Source organism: Maniola hyperantus, chromosome 8 (assembly GCF_902806685.2).
Source record: "Maniola hyperantus chromosome 8, iAphHyp1.2, whole genome shotgun sequence".
Classification (NCBI taxonomy): domain Eukaryota; kingdom Metazoa; phylum Arthropoda; class Insecta; order Lepidoptera; family Nymphalidae; genus Maniola; species Maniola hyperantus.
Window position 1 is genome coordinate 15,722,416 of NC_048543.1, and position 18,834 is coordinate 15,741,249.

At 41.0% G+C, this 18,834-nt stretch overlaps 1 protein-coding gene and 3 long non-coding RNA genes across 4 annotated transcripts in view; all 4 read right to left on the bottom strand.

Moving 5' to 3' along the window:
* The window catches only part of LOC138402711 (uncharacterized), a 483,214-nt gene that overhangs the window by 75,389 nt on the left and 388,991 nt on the right, over positions 1-18,834 (bottom strand). The window lies entirely within an intron of this gene.
* The window catches only part of LOC138402713 (uncharacterized), a 156,506-nt gene that overhangs the window by 13,112 nt on the left and 124,560 nt on the right, over positions 1-18,834 (bottom strand). The window lies entirely within an intron of this gene.
* Positions 1,827-5,399, bottom strand: LOC138402710 (uncharacterized). The gene is made up of 3 exons (XR_011237055.1): positions 5,285-5,399; positions 2,741-4,108; positions 1,827-2,701 (listed from the first exon to the last, which is right to left on the bottom strand). It is a non-coding gene; the product is annotated as an uncharacterized lncRNA (long non-coding RNA).
* Reph (Regulator of eph expression) overlaps positions 5,895-18,834 on the bottom strand; it is a 67,466-nt gene continuing 54,526 nt past the window's right edge. Inside the window, exons 5-7 of the mRNA XM_034971224.2 lie at positions 15,660-15,830; positions 15,067-15,240; positions 5,895-6,027 (exon numbers count right to left, since the gene is read on the bottom strand). Coding sequence (XP_034827115.2) covers positions 5,944-6,027; positions 15,067-15,240; positions 15,660-15,830 — 429 coding nt within the window. The 3' untranslated portion in view covers positions 5,895-5,943. The remainder of the gene's footprint in view (positions 6,028-15,066; positions 15,241-15,659; positions 15,831-18,834) is intronic.

Genomic DNA, 18,834 nt, shown 5'->3' on the forward strand with positions numbered 1-18,834 from the left:
GCGCGACGCAACGTACCGCGCGACGAGCAACGCACCACGTCTCCACAAAAGAGCCCTAAACCAATCTTAATAATTTGCTGCCACTAAATGTGAAACTGAACTGTGGGACTACTATCAACTTTTGCTATTAAGACCTTCCGAGACGGTCAAGCACGTAGGTAGATTTCTGCTTGAGCCAAGCATTTTGCCCGTTTACAATGCTTGCTTGATGCTTGAGTCAAGCATTTACGTGCTTGACGGTGATTGATGCTATTTTATATTTTATTTATAAGAAGTTATTTTTTTAAAAAGACAAATCGATTGCTCGATTCTTTCGATTGTTGTTTTGCAACAATGCAAGTAGGTATAGTTGATGGTACACCCACAGTTCTTGTATTATTTCTGCACTATGATTTATTTTTATAAAGTAGACAAAAGTGTAAAAATTTATTTCCAAATATTTTTGTTAAGTATATTATCATGTATCTAAAACGCCTTGCGTTCCTTCCTAAACTAATTTCGCATTTAGTAGTAGCAAAGAAATAAGATTTCATATATTTAAGTAGACATGGTAAAAAAATTGATATTAAATTATAATTTGACAGCAAAAAAAGTAAAATCAGAAGGGCTATTATGAGTTTGAAAACGTTAGCTCGCAATCACTGCGTTAACAGTAAAGGTGCGCTGACATGGGCAATTTTTTAAACAATTGTTGCTCGGCAACACGTATGGATCAATCTGGATCAATTATTTCGCATAGCATTGCTGAAATTTTCAGCTTTTGCTGGCTCCATTATAGTCGTGACAACTAAATTGCCTCGAATAGCGGAATTTCCATTGCCCGTGTAAGCGTACCTTTCTGAGGAGCTGGTCAACAAAACGGCGTGATTACACTTCTGATCAAAATAAGTCTTTTAAGTATTTCTTTAATCTGGACGTTTTTGGCCCACTGTACACAAATCGAAGACAAAACTGCGGTAAAAGTCGGTCCGAAATTCGTGATTTCAGTTTCAGAAGCTTTCTTTCAGTTTTTTGCTCTTGTAAAATGTAGTTATTTTATGCAATTACGCCGTTTTGTTCGCCTGCTCCTGCGTAATTTGTATGACAAGTGTTGTATTTCTCATCTTAATTCGTAACCGCTACGAGCGCTGAACGAATTATTAAGTTGGTACCTAAGTATATTTTCTCAACGCAGACGTGAGTCAATTATAACAAAACTCATAGGATAGATCGCGTCACGAAATTTAAATATAGTTGTAAGTGCAGTGCATACTTACTTGGATTTTGGGAAGGAATGATTCCTATTACAATCAGTAAATATTGCATATCGAACTTTAGAAAAAGATTTCTGCTTCGTAGAGCGTCGTCTCTCTCGCTCATATCTAAGTGAAGTTTCGTCGGTTTCAACGACAGACATAACGTTCTACGAAACCATTATCTCTTTCTAAAGTTCGATGTGCAATATTTCTTGTCGGTACAATGTAAATGCTTGTTGTTTGGTCTGTGTTGCAAGCATGTGGCGCCGCCATTAGGATTCATAATTTAGTTTATTACTGATATCGCGATAGACCCACTGATTATAGATTTTTACTCTAAATTTCGTGACGCGTGCTGATACCCTTGGCGTCTTGAAATTTGCCGCAAAATTCAGCGCGGACGCAGCGTGTATATAATTTCACTGCAAGCACGTCGCGCGTTTTTATTTAAGTATATGGCTTTACAACGCATCGCTGCCTCCGCGCGGCACTTTGCGACAAATTTGTAGGCGCCCTTAGGCCCGGTATCCACCTAAGCGGAGCGAAGAGATGTGTATACTGTACACATCTCTTCGCTCCTCCTCCAACCAATCCTGTTTTTAAAAAATGACGTGATAATTATTTCAGGTCATCTATTTTGAATCTGATTGGTCGATTAAACGCATCTCCTCTCCTCTCCGCTTAGATAGATACCGGGCGTTATGCGGCTCGCAGACATGTCTCACAAGTCGGAAACACAGATGAGTCAGTAACGAAACGTTTAGCGAAAATAAAAGTAACACAAATGAAATGTTAACAAAAGAGCAGGCGCCAGGCGCCTCCGCCATACAATTTGTTATACCTACTACATCTAAGTCTGCACGTGAGGTGTAGCTCCGACTAGCACTGAGCTCGCCCATCGCGAACAGTAGCGGTACAGTACGCGGCCGAAAGTAATATACATCGACCTTTAGAAGGATATACAGATTTGTAGAGCACTGACTCGGTCGGTGAGACCGACAAAACGTCATATGGGTATGAGTGACAGAGTCAACGCTCTACAAAGCCGAAATGACATTCTAAAGGCTGATGTACATTATTTCCGCCGCGTAATGTAGGTACTTATATTATCCAGCAACTCTCAACTTCAGATGTCGTTGAAGCATGCGTTGTCATCAATGACGTACTTCGTGCAACGGGTTTTGTTTGAACCAGGGTTCGATCGAACCGATGCGGACGCGAAATCCGTAACATCCTTGGTTTGAACCGTGGAACTTTCATATTTCAGTCCGCTTTTACTGCAAGAACTCAGTAATTGCAAAAAAATCATTATTACAGTTTACAACAACTGTGAACTATATGTTCTTTATACGCATAGAACTCGTCTTGACGATGTAGAACTAACTAAGTACAACAGTCTGAATAATTTAAAGAACTGTTCATGAACAATTATAAAAACTAAAAAGGTTTTTATAAACTGTATTTACCTACAATAATTATAAAAAGGTTTTATAAACTGTATTTACCTACTTGATTTTGTGCAATTAATGAGTTCTTGCAGTAAATCGATGAAATACGATGATTGCAAGGTGATAAATTAATAATTCCAAGTCGATGCATACCGCAGTTGTGCAGCTCGCTCGATGTGACAGTCGGAAGTACCCCTTAGAACCCTACGTAACTTAATACTATGTACATACAATCTTTATCCAAGCGATTTTTAAAAAAGTCTTAGTACTTTTATCGTATTAATTTGAAAATTTGTTAAATGTCTTTATCGTTAAATTCACTTGTATCCACTCGCACCACATTTTTATTATATTTTTTTTTCATTTTCGTTTATAACACAACAAGAGTAACAGAATTAGCCCTGCTAAATAAACTACTAACATAAGTTACAACTAGGTACAACCAATATATTGTACAAACGACGAGCGCGCCAATACCGTCTCTATCATCTGTCACATTGACAGGAGGGAGGCGTCGTTGCGTTTCCCGCGCTGTTCTGCAAAACGTTCCTTTACACGCGCCGGCCGGACGACGCAACCACGCCCCCAGCTTCCATGTTTAAACATCTCATGAATTCCTTCCATATTGCACAAAAGGCAGCGCATCGCGTTCATATCAATTGACATTTTAAAAATGATAAAAATATTTTGATAATCTATTATGGAATCGCGCGCGACTCGATCGCTAGAGTCGGGGAGGCGCCAGCATCGAGCCGCTGCGCGATTCGAGATCAAAAGCCGAGGCGATTCTACTGATACGTCACCTCCTATAGTCCGATCCACGCGATGCGGGTTTCGTCTGACGCGAGTCATACGGGGGTTCGCGCTTACGTACAGTTACAACTAAAACCACATACATATATAATTATTAGGACAGCTATATTAAATGTAAGTTTAACTTTATTCTACAGATATACTTTTGTCTGAAAAGTATATTTTTTTTGTGTCAAAATCGTGTACAAAAATCTCGGAGAAGAAACCCGCATCCCGTGAAATTCTTCTCCAAAATTCGTCACGTCGACGTCGCGTCGAGTGCTCCATAGATACGACACCGCGTCGTCCCGACGACTAAATAATAGAATTTGTTTATGTAACTACCGATGGCCACGCGTCGCGTCTCGCGTCCCGTGTCGCCTCCGGGACTCCGACTACTAATACAAACATCCGAAACCGATTACGAGTGGCAATAATTTAACACAGTATTCAAAACGAGTAAATATTTCCAAAAACTACATTCGGTCGGCGAATGCGGCGAACGCGATCGATATAATAGTATTAGTAAGTTTGTACTTTGATCATTATTTGAGTGCAATTAAAGGAACTCGAACACTCGGACGGCGCACCGAGTCGCTTTAACCTGATATGAGCCGGCGACTGCGCGGCGCTCTGCAACAAACACAACACATTACAAATTAACAAAGAAAAACGTTTATTTTGTAAGTTGCGCGACACATCACATGGGTTTAAAGGAAAACTAGGCATTAGTTAGGTAGGTACTTAGTTTTTTTAATTTTTTTAATTCAGATACAAGTTAGCCCTTGCCTGCAATCCCAGGTAAGTGATGATGCAGTCTAAGATGGAAGCCTGGAACTAACCTGAAAGGAGTATGGCAGTTTTTTAATAAACCCACACCCCTTTGGTTTCTACACGGCATCGTACCGGAACGCTAAATCGCTTGGTGTTACGGCTTTGCCGGTAGGGTGGTATATAGCCACGGCCGAAGCCACCAGACCAGACCAGGAAATTATAGAATTCCAAATACTTGCCGGGAATCAAACCCGAGACCTCCCACTAATAAGACAACAGCGCTAACCACTGCGCCAGGGAGATCGTCAGGAGTATGTACCTATTTACTGACAGCCGACAGGTCATAATAATTAAAATTGAGAATTGAGCTTAGGGGGTATAAGCAATGCTTTTGCCTCTACATCTGCACGCCATTAGTTGAGTGCACCTAAGGGTTGGTCATCCCGGTGCTTCCACCCTTTAAAGCCAGCATTGAAGCCAAAATTCGTCAAGCGGAAGAAGCACCTGAATAAACTGTCATGTGCACCAGTGCAGCACAACCCGAAAAAGGTTCCCGCAGCTCAGCATATATGCCTTGTAGGTACATATTATATCATGCATCAGTTACTGAAATCTTACAAAAACAGCTTTACCACAAATTTACAGTTTTCGGATTTACTCCTTTACTTGTGCTATAAGATCTGCCTACATGCTAAATTTCACGAGTCAACGGGAAGTACCCTATAGGTTTTCTTGACAGACACGACGGACTGCAGACAGACAACAAAGTGATCCTATAAGGGTTCCTTTTTTCCTTTTGAGGTACGGAACCCTAAAAATGTCCAGTTGTACCTGTGCAAGGGTACCAAGGTGGACGACGAATAGAATGGGGACTTGAAACCGGAAAGCGCAGCGTTGGAGGTTGGAGCACCCCCCAATAGCTGGACAGACTACATCAAACGAGTCACAGGAAGCCGCTGGATGGTGGTGTGTGGACGTCCATACAAGAGACCTATGTCCAGCAGTGGACGTGCATCTGTTGACAGTGATGAGTACCTGTGCTTCCTGGGCAGGTGTCGGGGACGCATCACCAGAGCAGAACACGGACAGCTCGCCGCCGTGCGCGCCGCCCACCGCACGCCGCCGCCGCCCACCCTCAGCTGCAACCGTCCAGCAGTGGACGCGTGTCTGTTGACAGTGATGAGTACCTGTGCTTCCTGGGCAGGTGTCGGGGACGCATCACCAGCAGAACACGGACAGCTCGCCGCCGTGCGCGCCGCCCACCGCACGCCGCCGCCGCCTACCCTCAGCTGCAACCGTCCAGCAGTAGACGCGTGTCTGTTGACAGTGATGAGTACCTGTGCTTCCTGGGCAGGTGTCGGGGACGCATCACCAGCAGAACACGGACAGCTCGCCGACGTGCGCGCCGCCCACCGCGCGCCACGAGCGCACGCCGCCGCCGCCCACCTTCAGCTGCAACCGTCCAGCAGTGGACGCGTGTCTGTTGACAGTGATGAGTACCTGTGCTTCCTGGGCAGGTGTCGGGGACGCATCACCAGCAGAACACGGACAACTCGCCGCCGTGCGCGCCGCCCACCGCGCGCCACGAGCGCACGCCGCCGCCGCCTACCCTCAGCTGCAACCGTCCAGCAGTGGACGCGTGTCTGTTGACAGTGATGAGTACCTGTGCTTCCTGGGCAGGTGTCGGGGACGCATCACCAGCAGAACACGGACAACTCGCCGCCGTGCGCGCCGCCCACCGCGCGCCACGAGCGCACGCCGCCGCCGCCCACCTTCAGCTGCAACCGACAGACAAGAATATACAGTAAATGTGAAAGAACTCTTCAAAAACCGGACAAGAGGTTCCGCGAGTTCCGTACTCGGGTGTTTTTTTCGCCATTTTGCACGATCAATGAGTGGCAAAGTTGGAACGTTAGCGCATAGCCAAACCAAAGTAGCATTGGTCATTATTTAATGAGCTGGACATTTTCGTCAGGTGGCTATATTCGAGGTACCTACTTAGGTAATGATGAAACAAATAAAGCACTGGGTAAGTGGCAGTCTAAGTCTGAGTCTGAGTACTGAGTCGTAGAACAATTGACGAGGGTCTGGCTGCAGTGATAAAAATATAATCAAAATTGAAATACAATCAATAACAAGACGCCAAATAGAGTTCGAATATGGCGATAGACGTAAGATGCTATGTGCTCAGCATGGCTTCATGTCGCGAATATTAATCTGACATTTGCAAACAGTGTAGTACATAGGTACCTACTTTACAATGTACATTTTAGTCCGTACAAAATGACTGAGTTTGTTGTGGGCTCTTCTCAGACCTGGGCGCGTTTGGAACCCTCGTAGCTTTAGTTTTAATTAGGTAGGTATTAATTATCACCACTATATCATATCATCGTACAAATAAAAAAAAATTGACAATCAGGAAGCGTAAAATTTTACCAATTCCGAATAAATAATTTGAGTTTGAGTTTGAGTTGAGTTTGACTTTAATAAGACCACAGTGTTTACCACTGGGCCAGGGTATTCTATAGCCACCAGAACTTATGAAAACTATTTATTTCGATCCTGTTTACTTGAAAACTTAGTAGGTTGCCCTATGCGGTATGCCCTACCCACTCGTATAAGTCCCGCAAATTGCTATTGCGCTGGAACCATGTCTTCTGGTCTGGCTGGTCATTTTGACGTCAGCCGAAACAAAAATATAGGTACCATCAGCTCAGTCTAGTGCTGACGTCACTAAAATGGCGGCCACGCACATTAGCAATTTGCGGGTAGGACTTATACGTAGGGCATTGATTCTGATAATTTCTAGTTAGGCTTTAGACTGAGTCGCCGGCGACTAGTCGACCGTGCGTAATGGCTTTTAACTAATTATTTTCACAGAAACTTTACAAGTTTCCCCTAACCTAACCTACCTATTCATTCACGTACCTACCTAAGAATCCTACCTACCTACCTACTGATTCAATTAAAAACTTAGCAACAGAACAAGAACATAATTTTTTTCCTGCATAGTTGAGCAAAACATAGTTATTCTCAGTACCTAATCGTAATTACCACATCTGTATAGATAACAGTTAACACGAACAATTAACGAGTTATGATGCAACTCAGCAACTTAACCGCCTACGGCAAGACCGTGTATGGTAAGGATTGTGCCTTGTCTGCCATTCAAAACATGTATAATAAAAAACTCCACAATAAAATTCCACAAACAATTTTAGACTTGCCTTTACACAAGTTTAAAAAATCGATTAAAAGTGTGCTCTTAAAAAAAGCATACATTTACATACAGTGGAAGACTATGTAAATGTATCCTGTAAGTTTCTTGACAGACCGACAGACAGAGAGACAGACACAACAAAGTGAAGTGATAAGGGTTCCGTTTTTCCTTTTGAGATACGGAACCCTAAAAACAACCTAGGTACCTACGATTGTTTGAAGCGTACTAGAATTTGATATAGAAATTATAATAAACTCTGAGCAATCTAGGTACAATGGAACGACGCGACGTCAGTACTCAATACCTATATATAGCACACGAGTAGATATACTATAGCGACAGCTTGAGATTGCCATCAGGGTATGAGGCGGGGGACGCCCCGCACACTCGCACGCCACCCGTGCGGGTGTGCGGGGCATTCCCTCCCCGATTCCCATCTCGACCTGTCGCGTACTATACCTAATACGATCGTGCATATACCGGCAATCTACACTAATATTATAAAGAGGAAAACTTTGTTTGTTTGTTTGTACTGAATAGGCTCAAAAACTACTGGACCGATTTTAAAAATTCTTTCACCATTCGAAAGCTACATTATCCACGAGTAACATAGGCTATATTTTATTTTGGAAAAAAATAGGGTTCCGTAAGATATTTGGGTTTTTCGGACACAAGGTGTAAAAAATCAACCAGAAAAGTTACTTATTTTGCGTACGCTGCCTAAACTATAAAAGATAGAACCATAAAATGTTCTAATTAATTGTAGATCTTATAAATATCTACAAAAAAGTCCGCGACACACTATACCCATCTATGTCGAGTGAGGCACAGCAACCATTTTTTTATTTAAAAATCTTGAATTTTTTTTGGACTACATTTAAACGCGTTTATTTTACTCATGCTATTAATCCTTATCAAAATAAATGATTTCATCACTAAGAACAGTTTATGGAGATAATGAGATAATATTTGGTCTTTGAATGATTAAAATTGGACGTTTGGTTTTGAAGTTATGGCGAAATTAAAATATTACGATTTCTGCTGCACGGCCCGATGTCGTTAAGTTTGTTTGTAGGGGGTAATCTTTAGAACTACTGAACCGATTTTAAAAATTCTTTCACCAGTAGAAAGCTACATTATTCCTGAGTGACATAGGCTATACGGGATCTTTAAAAACCTAAATCTACGCGGGCGAAGCCGCGGGGATCAGCTAGTCGTTGATATTTTCCGCAAGCCAATTACAGAGCAAAAACTTGAGGACACGAAACGATATCAATAATGCATTGAAAACTCTTTACTCTATAATCTATGCCCATATGTGACTCCACTAAGGTGGTTTACACACGTGCCGTTTTAACGCTGCGATTCTAAAACTCTACTTTTTCTCTCGATGCAATCAATACTATCATCATCATTTTCAACCGATAGACATCCACTGCTGGACAAAGGTCTCTTGTAGAGATTTCCACACACCACAGTCTATCGCCCGCCTGAATCCAGCGGCTCCCTGCAACTCGTTTGATGTCGTCTGTCCACCTAGTGGAGGGTCTTCCAATGCTGCGCTTTTTTGTGCGAGGTCGCCATTCTAGCACCTTTGGGACCCCAACGTTTTTAGGGTTCCGTACCTCAAAAGGAAAAACGGAACCCTTATAGGATCACTTTGTTGTCTGTCTGTCTGTCTGTCTGTCGGTCTGTCAAGAAACCTACAGGGTACTTCCCGTTGACTTAGAATCATAAAATTTGGCAGGTAGGTAGATCTTATAGCTGACATTCGGGGAAAAATCTGAAAACCGTGAATTTGTGGTTACATCACAAAAAAAATTAAATTGTGGTCATGAACTAATAATTAGTATTTTCAATTTTCTAAGTAAGATAAGTATATCAAGTAGGGTATCATATAAAAGGTCTTCATCTGTGCATTCTAAAACAGATTTTTATTTATTTTTATGTATCAAAGTTTTTGAATTATCCTGCAAAATGTCGAAAAAATACGACTGTAGTACGGAACCCTCATAGCGCGAGCCTGACTCGCACTTGGCCGGTTTTTTTTAATAGAGATAGCAAGCAAACGAGCAGCTGGGTCACCTGATGTTATGTCACGCCGTACATGAACATTTGCAGCACCAGAGGAACTGCCGATGCGTTGCCGGCCTTTCAGGAATTTGTTGGTCCGCCCCTTGAATAACCCCATGTCTATCGGTTTTTCGAACTACCTATGTGCCCGCCCTGCCCACACCACCACTTCAGCTTCACAGCTCGTTGAGTTATGTCGGGTACTTACAAGTGTTGATAACAAATCGCAGAGTTAAACCTGCACATATGTAGCAAACTTTATAACCGGGAGTAGTCAGTCGTAGGGGCAAAAAAGCGTTTTGATTCCACGTCGGGCCATGTACGGGGGGGCGGCGGCGGCGGCCGGCCTGCGCGCGCAAGGAATGCCGCCATTGACGACCGCTCAATGGCGCGCGACGCTCCATTGACTTGGCTCTGGCGAACGGACTACTAAATGCCTAGGACGTGATATTTTGTTCTATAATTATTGCTTATTTTGTTTGAAAAAAGCATATTACACAATCGAAGATAATGTATTTGATAAAAGAGCGTGGATTTGACTTGCAGCTCGCTCCAACAATGTGCTGCAACTGAACTCCTAAGCCGTGGGGATTTGGGAATTTCTGATGGTGAATGGATATTTTAGGTATCAAGCAACGGCTTCATGATTACACTCCAAGTCCGAACTCCTCAAATCTGATGATGGTACACCACTCCTAAACTATAGAGATTCAGGAACTGTTTCTGGTAAAATAATATTGTAAATGCCGAGAATAGACTTTGTTATTGAATTCCAAGTCCCAACTCTTCAATTCTGATGCTGCAAAGGTACTAAACTCCTAAGCCATGTCGATTTGGAAAGTTTTGCTGGTGAATTGATATTTTATTGGGTAGGTACAACAAGAAATTACTACTTACACTAAAAAGGTTAAAATTAAAAAACCGACTTCCAAAACCACTACAAAGTAAAAAATAACTTTTGTTTCTACACGTGTATGTAATATGTATGAATGAAGTACCAAATCAAAGCTTGAAGCTCGCCCGACTTCAACATATCGACACTGTCGTAGAACATTGTCAGATATGACAATATGACGAAATCGTGATTTTGACACGAATCGCTTTTATAAACAATTTCCTTTCACACAGGAAAAAATTAGAAAAAAATATTCAGTAGTTTTGGAAATATTCAATAGAACAAAGCAGTATTTGAATATCATTCCGAAGAAAAAGATTACTTGTAAAGAAGCGCCGTTATCGCTTGCTTGTCAAATCACGCTCGCGCCGGCGGATCGTCAGTTGCGATGTTGTTAGATGGAAAACAATCACGTTACAAAGGTTTTTAGAAATAGCTAATTCTTGTATTGTTAAGCTAATTTTGATATAATAAGGATTTAACATCGAAATAATAAAAAACTACGTCGTATAATGTGAAACGACATTGTTCTACAGAATTCAAAAAAATCAAATTTACGCATTTTAAAACTTTATTATGACGATTACTACATACTAAGCTTTATACCTGGAAGTTTTCAAGCTTTTTATTTTTGTATATTTTTTGTGTCGTATGTTATCGTAGCGTGGTTTTTGTTCGAAATTTAATTCATTTATTTAGATCGGTTGAGCATATATGACATTGTACTTCGGAACGGTGACAAATTTTTTTTGTCGTGTATTTTGAACTGACTGTATTCTTGGACATATTTTCACATACGCTTTTGTTCGGAATTTTGAAATGTTAATAACACCCTTTTTAATTGATATTTTTTTTTAAATTTCTTGTTTTTATATTTTTATGACTCAGCTTTATAATCTACCACTAAATTTGTTATGATATTGTAGATTCTAAAGTAGATGGATCTAAATCATTTGTACTACCAGATGCGAAAAACCTCGCATTTAACTGAAGGATTATAATACAAACACATAGGAACACATAGGAAGGAGGATTTAAAACAAGAGTGAATAGGCACCTTCTAGGCAAACGCGTCCCATCTTAGGCCACATCATCACTTCCCATCAGGTGTGATCGTGGTCAAGCGTGCGCCTATAATAAATAAATAAAAAGGGATGTGTGGCAAGAAGTTTTGGGAGATAACATTGAGGAGATAAATTTGAACCCCATTCATGTCAACCCCGTGGAATATAGCTGATGCTAACACCAGTTTTGAAAATTCTCTACCCGTCGATCGTTGTCAAAGATTTTGGAAACACTATTGTGGCCACACCTGAATCTCCATTAACTATTTCAACCCTTATGCCTTCACTAACTAATAGTCACAGCAGCTGTAATCACTTGTTTTGTGCAGATCACGATCACTAGCTTGATGCAATATCATCTTCTCCTAATACTGTAAGCAATACTTGTAGATCTTTGTCTGGATTATATACTACCTGTGCTCCGTCTCCAGGGCGAAAAGAACGTAAGAAATCTAAGGAATCCTAGTCGGAGGTTAAGGAAAAGTTTTACAAATTTCAAAAAGGGGCAAGGTTGTCGCTGAAAAAGTCATGGGTGGACCTTGCAAATGTTACAAATGTGTGGATAGAATTACTTATGAAAAAAGATTAGACTGTTTTACAAGATTTTGGAGTCTAGTCGAGAAAAACAATGGGGTTTGTTGTATTTACCCGTAAGCTTGTAAAGAATTAATGATGTCTCAATAAAGACCAATCAAATTTGCATAAATTCACCTACACATACTATTTACTACACCTCCTCGACCTCCTACGTCTGATTCTAGTATGTTGCTGTATCTCAAACAATGTTCTTGAACTAATTGATTGTCAAGACAGCTCAGATGAATAACTTTTATAGTCTCGTATTGTTTTTTATAGTAATAATAGATACATTTTTTAAATATTAAGTAAATTTGATTACTGACCGTATAATATTTTTTATAAGACTGTTCACTTAACCGATTCCTAACATGTAGATAGTGGTTCCTAACTTAGATGGGCAGGTAACAAAATATGGTTAAGGTTTTTAAAATTTTAATCATAATTAGTATTCTTGGCCTATCCCATTTATGATTGATGAATTATTATTAACATTTTATCATAATTTTCATTCCATTTTTATTACCATGATATTTAATTAGTAATAACGTTTTAAATAATCTCATTTTTTGTGATTCTGATTTGTTTTATGAACCCATAGCGGTATCTTTTATAGATTTATATATATATTTTAAACCTTTAATTATAATAATATATAAACAGGTTATAAAAGTTGGTTTTGGTTTTTTATTCCAGTATTAAATGCTAAAGAAATTTACATTTTATTTTTATTTTGAGCTAACCATGTGTTAAAATAATGAAATAAAACCTATCCTCCATTCATAAAAACACTATTCTAGCCAGAGATAAATAAAACAATTGCTAATATTAAAATAATAGTACAGCTTTTTTGAAAAGGTGCCAGTTTTTTTTATCAAAGGGGTGTATCAAAATTTAAGATACAACATCATCTTCTTATGTTATTCCGTAGAAAAATGTGGCATGTTTACATAAGTGAACGCATTTTCCGTAGAAAAACATCGTATTGTAACACAAAGCGTCCTATCTATCGCAGAACAACGTCGGATATCAACATAAATGGACTATTTCTTTAAAAAATAGATATAATTTACTGGTAATTGTCTATAAACAAGCCCTAATATGATGACAAAGGCTATTTGTAAGTTATTATTCATTAAAGTAATTAGGAAATGAAATATGCAGAAAAATCCGAGTTCAAAACTTTAAACTGCTCTCCTGTAAAACTAACATTTCGTAGAAGTGACTTTGTTCTATGACAGTGTCGATATTATACCTAGGTACCTACTTACATACCTTACACGTGTAGAAACAAAAGTTATTTTTTACTTTGTTTTATAAGTCGGTATTGTTCTAGTACCTACGGTTTCTATTACGAATGTAAAATATTTTTTTTAATGTTTCCCTTAAAGTGCCTTAAACAAGAATAAAGTCATAAGTGAGGTAAGTATACGAATTGGAATGTACGACTCCTCTCAGCGGAAAATTAGAATGCTACACCACTATACCAATTGTCAACATAGGAAACACATTACATTCATTAAAACAGATGTTTTACACAAGTGTAGATAAGTAATGCAAAACAGTCGTCATCGGTAGCTACAAAATACACCTGGGAAGTATGTGTGTTGTGTGTTGTGTGTTGTGGCCTCGAGAAACAGCAACTATCGTCATGCTGTGGCTGTGTGATCGACTTGCGAAGCTCAAGTGGCAATGGACAGGGCACATAGTTCGACAAACCGATCGACGCTGGGGTCCCAACTCCCAAGATATTGGAATGGCGACCTAGCATCGTAAAACGTAGCGTTGGAAGACCCCTGTTAACTTATTTTTGGTGTAGGGATTAAATCATTGAAGGTCATATTGGGCGCTGGACGGAGGCTCGCACACATAAATTGAAACCTTAATTTCCCCTTTATTCCTGTGCCGTGAACCTGCATGTTGCGGCGGCGCGCTAGGGTTGTCGACGATACACAGAGTCTATTCCATATATTATATTTTCGTCGTATCCCACGAATAAGGGCGTAATTGCCGTTGTGGCTTTTTTTTGCTGATTCGAAAACTTGTCTCAATTTCGTTGCTCGGTTGCGACGTGATTGAAGATCAAACCAATAAACAAACACACTTTCGCATGACTACCCATTACTACCCATATTATAAATGCGAATGTGTGTTTGTTTGTTGGTTTGTTCTTTAATGACGTCATAATAGGGCAACGGATTGACTTGATTTTTTGCATGGGTATTGTCAAAGGCCTGGAGGCTACTTTTTATGCCGGAATATCAAAGTGATTTTAAAAACCTAAATCCACGCGAACGAAGTCGCGAGCATCAGCTAGTTTATGATATTTTTTTATATTTTTTTGATTTTCGAAAGTTGCAAGGCTCTGGCAGAAGGACGGATGAAGTTTAAATTCACTGAAATAGATAAGGGAGATTATATACCTATTTTGTCGTTGGCAGCCCTATGCGTAGGCGTGGGAACGTCGTGCATGTGAGCTCATTATGCGCCGCCATGCACCTCGCGCCTCACTTGTGTTGTGTGTGCCCCCCCCCCCCCCCCGCACTCGCACCATACCCCACGCTACACCTATACCTACCCATACGCCACGCGGGTATAGCACAAAACATGGAGACGGTATAACCGACCCTTTCCATTTTGAGGGTTCTGTACCCGAAGGGTACCAACGGAACCTTATTACTAAGACTCTCTGTCAGTCATCTGTCAGCGGGCTGTACCTCGTGAACCATAATAAGTAGAGACCTGGAATTTTCACAGCCGCTATAATAACAAATACTAAACATTTCAAAATTACCGCCATGAAAATTTAAATGTGTTATTTCTTGTACGGTACCACGGTAATATGATAATATTACCGTGACGGTACGGTTATTCGCAGTTGACCGATTTTCTCATGAAAATTGCAAAAAATTACGTATTTCTACGATAATGTACCTACTCTCCAACTCAAACGTTGAGTGTACACGTCATATTTAGAGCATCAGTTTACCTGCTGCATCTTGTCGAAGTCGAGCGCGGGGCGGTGGCGGCGCGGCGGCGGCAGCGGCAGGCGGCGGCGGCGCGGCGAGCTGGGCGCGCGGCCCGCGCAGCCGCACTCGCCCGCGCGCCGCGGCTTCAGCGCCTCGAGCGGCGGCGACGTGCGGAACCGCACCGGCGTCTCCGCCTGCAACACGTGGGGCCGCCTCTTAGCTTACGATCATAAGGGACCTAAGACTTCTTCCAGCAGTCCAAGCACAATTCGTTTTCTTAGACATACGCACGGTCGACTAGTCGCCAGTGGCCCGGCAACTCGGTCGACGGTGATCGTTACAATCTGTAACATGGAAGTCGCCGAGTCGCATGCAGTCGCCACAACTCCGTGCGAACATAAATTACACATTCTAACGGTCGCCGTCGACCGAGTTGCCGGACGACTAATCGACTATGCGTAAATGAGTCAAGTTAAACTTTCATATTATTGACAGATATTTTCGTGCCATTCAAAAATAAGATTTCTGCGCAGGTACATCGGTAACTTATGAAAGTGGTATACTGTAATTATAACTGTAATGAATACTGAATAGGCACTGGGCAGCCATGTACCTTTGTGTCGTCATCGTCGGAGGAGGGCGCGCGGGCAGCCAGCTCATCGTCGTAGGGCTCCGCGGGCCAGCGGCGCTTCTCGGGCGCCGTGCGCGCCGGGGACGAGGCACCGCGCCGCCGCCCCTCGCCCCGCGCCGCCGTGGCGCCCGTCGCGGGGCTGCCGTTGATCACCTGCACCATTGCCCACGTCACTCCTCATTCATGAGGTACAAGCACTACATTCTTCTCTCTTCTCTGCAAGTTTGAAGAAGTCAAGCTTGCAAAGAAGGAACTAGAAAGAATATGGTGTTTAGCCATAGATTACATAAAATTAGGTCGAAATAATACGAAGTCAAAATCCTACAAAAAATCATAGTCCTCAATCTAATAGCACGGGTGATAGAATACGAATACTCGCGGCGCCACCAAAAAAAACAATGTTTAATTATTTACAGCTCGTACGGCCAAGGATGCACTAACTAAATCCCAGTTGTGAACCCAGGCCTTTACTTAGTATAATGGTATACTTACTTAGGTACTTTGATGGAAAAAAATTAAAGGATGATTTTTGATTATTTGACAAAATCAATACCTTATTTTTTTTCATTACAATGATCGTGGTATCCTACGAATAAGGACACTATCAAAAAAGGCCTACTTTTTAAGAGGATAATTTTTGGGTTTTATTTTAATATCTACTAATGAACATGTATATCAAAGTTTATAATGTTGCCTAAATGGTTTTAGGGCTATGATATTTTATTCAATTGTTGCAAGCATTCCCCTTAAGTCTTTATTCGTCGGAACCGAAACTTTTTTATAGAGACACAAGTGAGGTTATGTCTTTTTTGATCGGAATATGCGTAGGTACGTAAGAGTATTTAAGGCTTTTATCAAAACAGCCACAAATACAATAGTGGCTGTCTGTGAAGTAATACCTATCACAATTATATTATGAGTCGCTTTATTCAAAGATTCTATGCTATTCTAATGGGGTTTTTATAAAACCTAATCCACGCGAGGAAAATTGAGAAAACTACTCCCTCAATAGGTAAATTCAAGCATGTCTCAGGTGAAATCAGTCTTGTTGCAGATTAACAAAAAGGTGGGATGGCTAGGTTGGAGGGAGGAGCAAGGGGTAAAAGGGGTAAAGAGGCAGAAAGGAAAGAAAAGCGCGGTAGTTGAAGGCAGCTCAGCCCGCGACGGACGTCTTCGCTGAATATTTCACCATGTAATTGCGGACTCGCAATTGTAGTCTATCAAAGCGTCGCGTCATTACACGGCTGAATTAATGGCCCGAGTTGTCCCCTCCTCCCCTAACCCCCTGAAGAAAAAAGCAGCTAGAAATAGCCGGCGAAAACGACGAGCGACAGCCTAATGCTGCGGCCGGCCGCTCATTTATTATGGATACTAGTCCACGCGAAAAAACCACAGCCTTTGTGGCTGGTTCACATTATACTAGTAGCACTCCACTTATACGGTGGTAGCCTAGTGGTTAAGACGAATGGGAGGTCAGAGGTTAGATCCCTTTAGAACTTTTCGGACTCACGTGTGTTTTAAGCAATTAAAATGTCACTTGCTATAATTAATTTTTTTCTTTAATAGACTTCATGAAAAGTAAACATTTTACACCACACTTTTAGACCAAAGCACTAGATAAAAACTGAGACTGGTGTTTGCTATTTGCAGCCCAAATAGACCGTAGTCTGTGCTAGGGGTGACAAAGAGCATTGACCTTACACGATTTATAGATAAAAATCAAATAGGTACTTATTAGTAGTTAACCATTACAAATCATTTATGTACAAAACATTTCATTAACGGAAAAAACATCGTGAGGAAACCTGAATACCTGATAGTTCTCCATAATTTCGTCAAAGGTGTGTGAAGCCTGTCAATCCGCACTGAACCAGCGTTGCAGACTATAGCTTAAGCTAAGAACTTAGGCAGCGTAAACCCTTCTCATTCTGAGAGGAGACCCGTGCTACAACTTGAAATTAAAGCCAAGAACGAGGATTCCACTTCCAAAGCACCAGACCTAGATGACGCTTGCCATTTCAGACTACAGTTGTTGCATTTCACGAATCGGTATAAGTAAGGTACAGTACATGTGTGCGTTTGCGAGCGCTTGCTCGCGTCTGATTGGTCCGACATGCACGCACACTTACGCAATGTCCGTGTATACGACGAAACCACTAAAGTTCACTCGCCCTTAAATAAACTGGATATATCTACTGGAATAATGTGAACCGGTAATTATGGGTGCGAGAGTTCACGCGAAAAAATAGTTATGCCAGCTCTATCCAGTCGCCTCTCTACCAGTGAGGGTTGGGCGGGTTGGCTAGGCTTTAATGGAATCGCATAAATTACCGGGCGATTATGGCCGCGCGAAAATGCTGATAAAATTGATAAAACCTTTTTCTATCACGTGTTTTAACGGTTATGATGACGTTTAGAGCCTATCGCACCCTTTTATGTTTATCGAAGCGTTTTATGGAAACCCGAGTGTTTACTTTTTCCAAAACACTCTGGATAGTGGAAAGATTTTTGAGCAAAAAGACCTATAACTTTTTGATTAAAGAAAGGCGTTTATTTTCCAAACTGTGCCACACATCACATCTTACTTATACTTACTTAGCTAAGAGCTGGTTATTCCGTTAATTAAGATTTATCAGACACTTTTAGAAGAAGTGAAATTAACAGGAGCAAGTAATATAAAAGTTTATAATTTCTTGAGGGGTTGGAGCGAACAGTAGGAATTTCGGCTGGTTCACATTACGCTAGTTACTAGCGGAATGCTACTCGCGGCTAGTAGTATTCCAGTCCAGTGATCTTATCTCTCTTGTCCCTACGACATTTTGTATTTTCGATTTTTTCGAAGTTTTGTTTGTGGAAACGTGCCCCGATTGTGGTATTGTGTGGAACTACTTTCTGCTTATTTTGTAGTCACATTGAAAGTCAATTAATTTATTCAATTCAATTTATTTATTCCATACAATTATTACAATAGTATTAAGCTAGTTTAACATGTGATCCTGATAAAGGGGTGCTTAGACACGTCTTGTGAAAAAAGTGGAAGTCGGTTTGAAATTTTTTATTGCTTCAAGAATGCCATAATTCAAGAATCAGCTAATTAAAACACTTGCGATTATAGCTAAAGTTGATGCAGCTTTTTAGTAAGTAATTAGCTTACTGG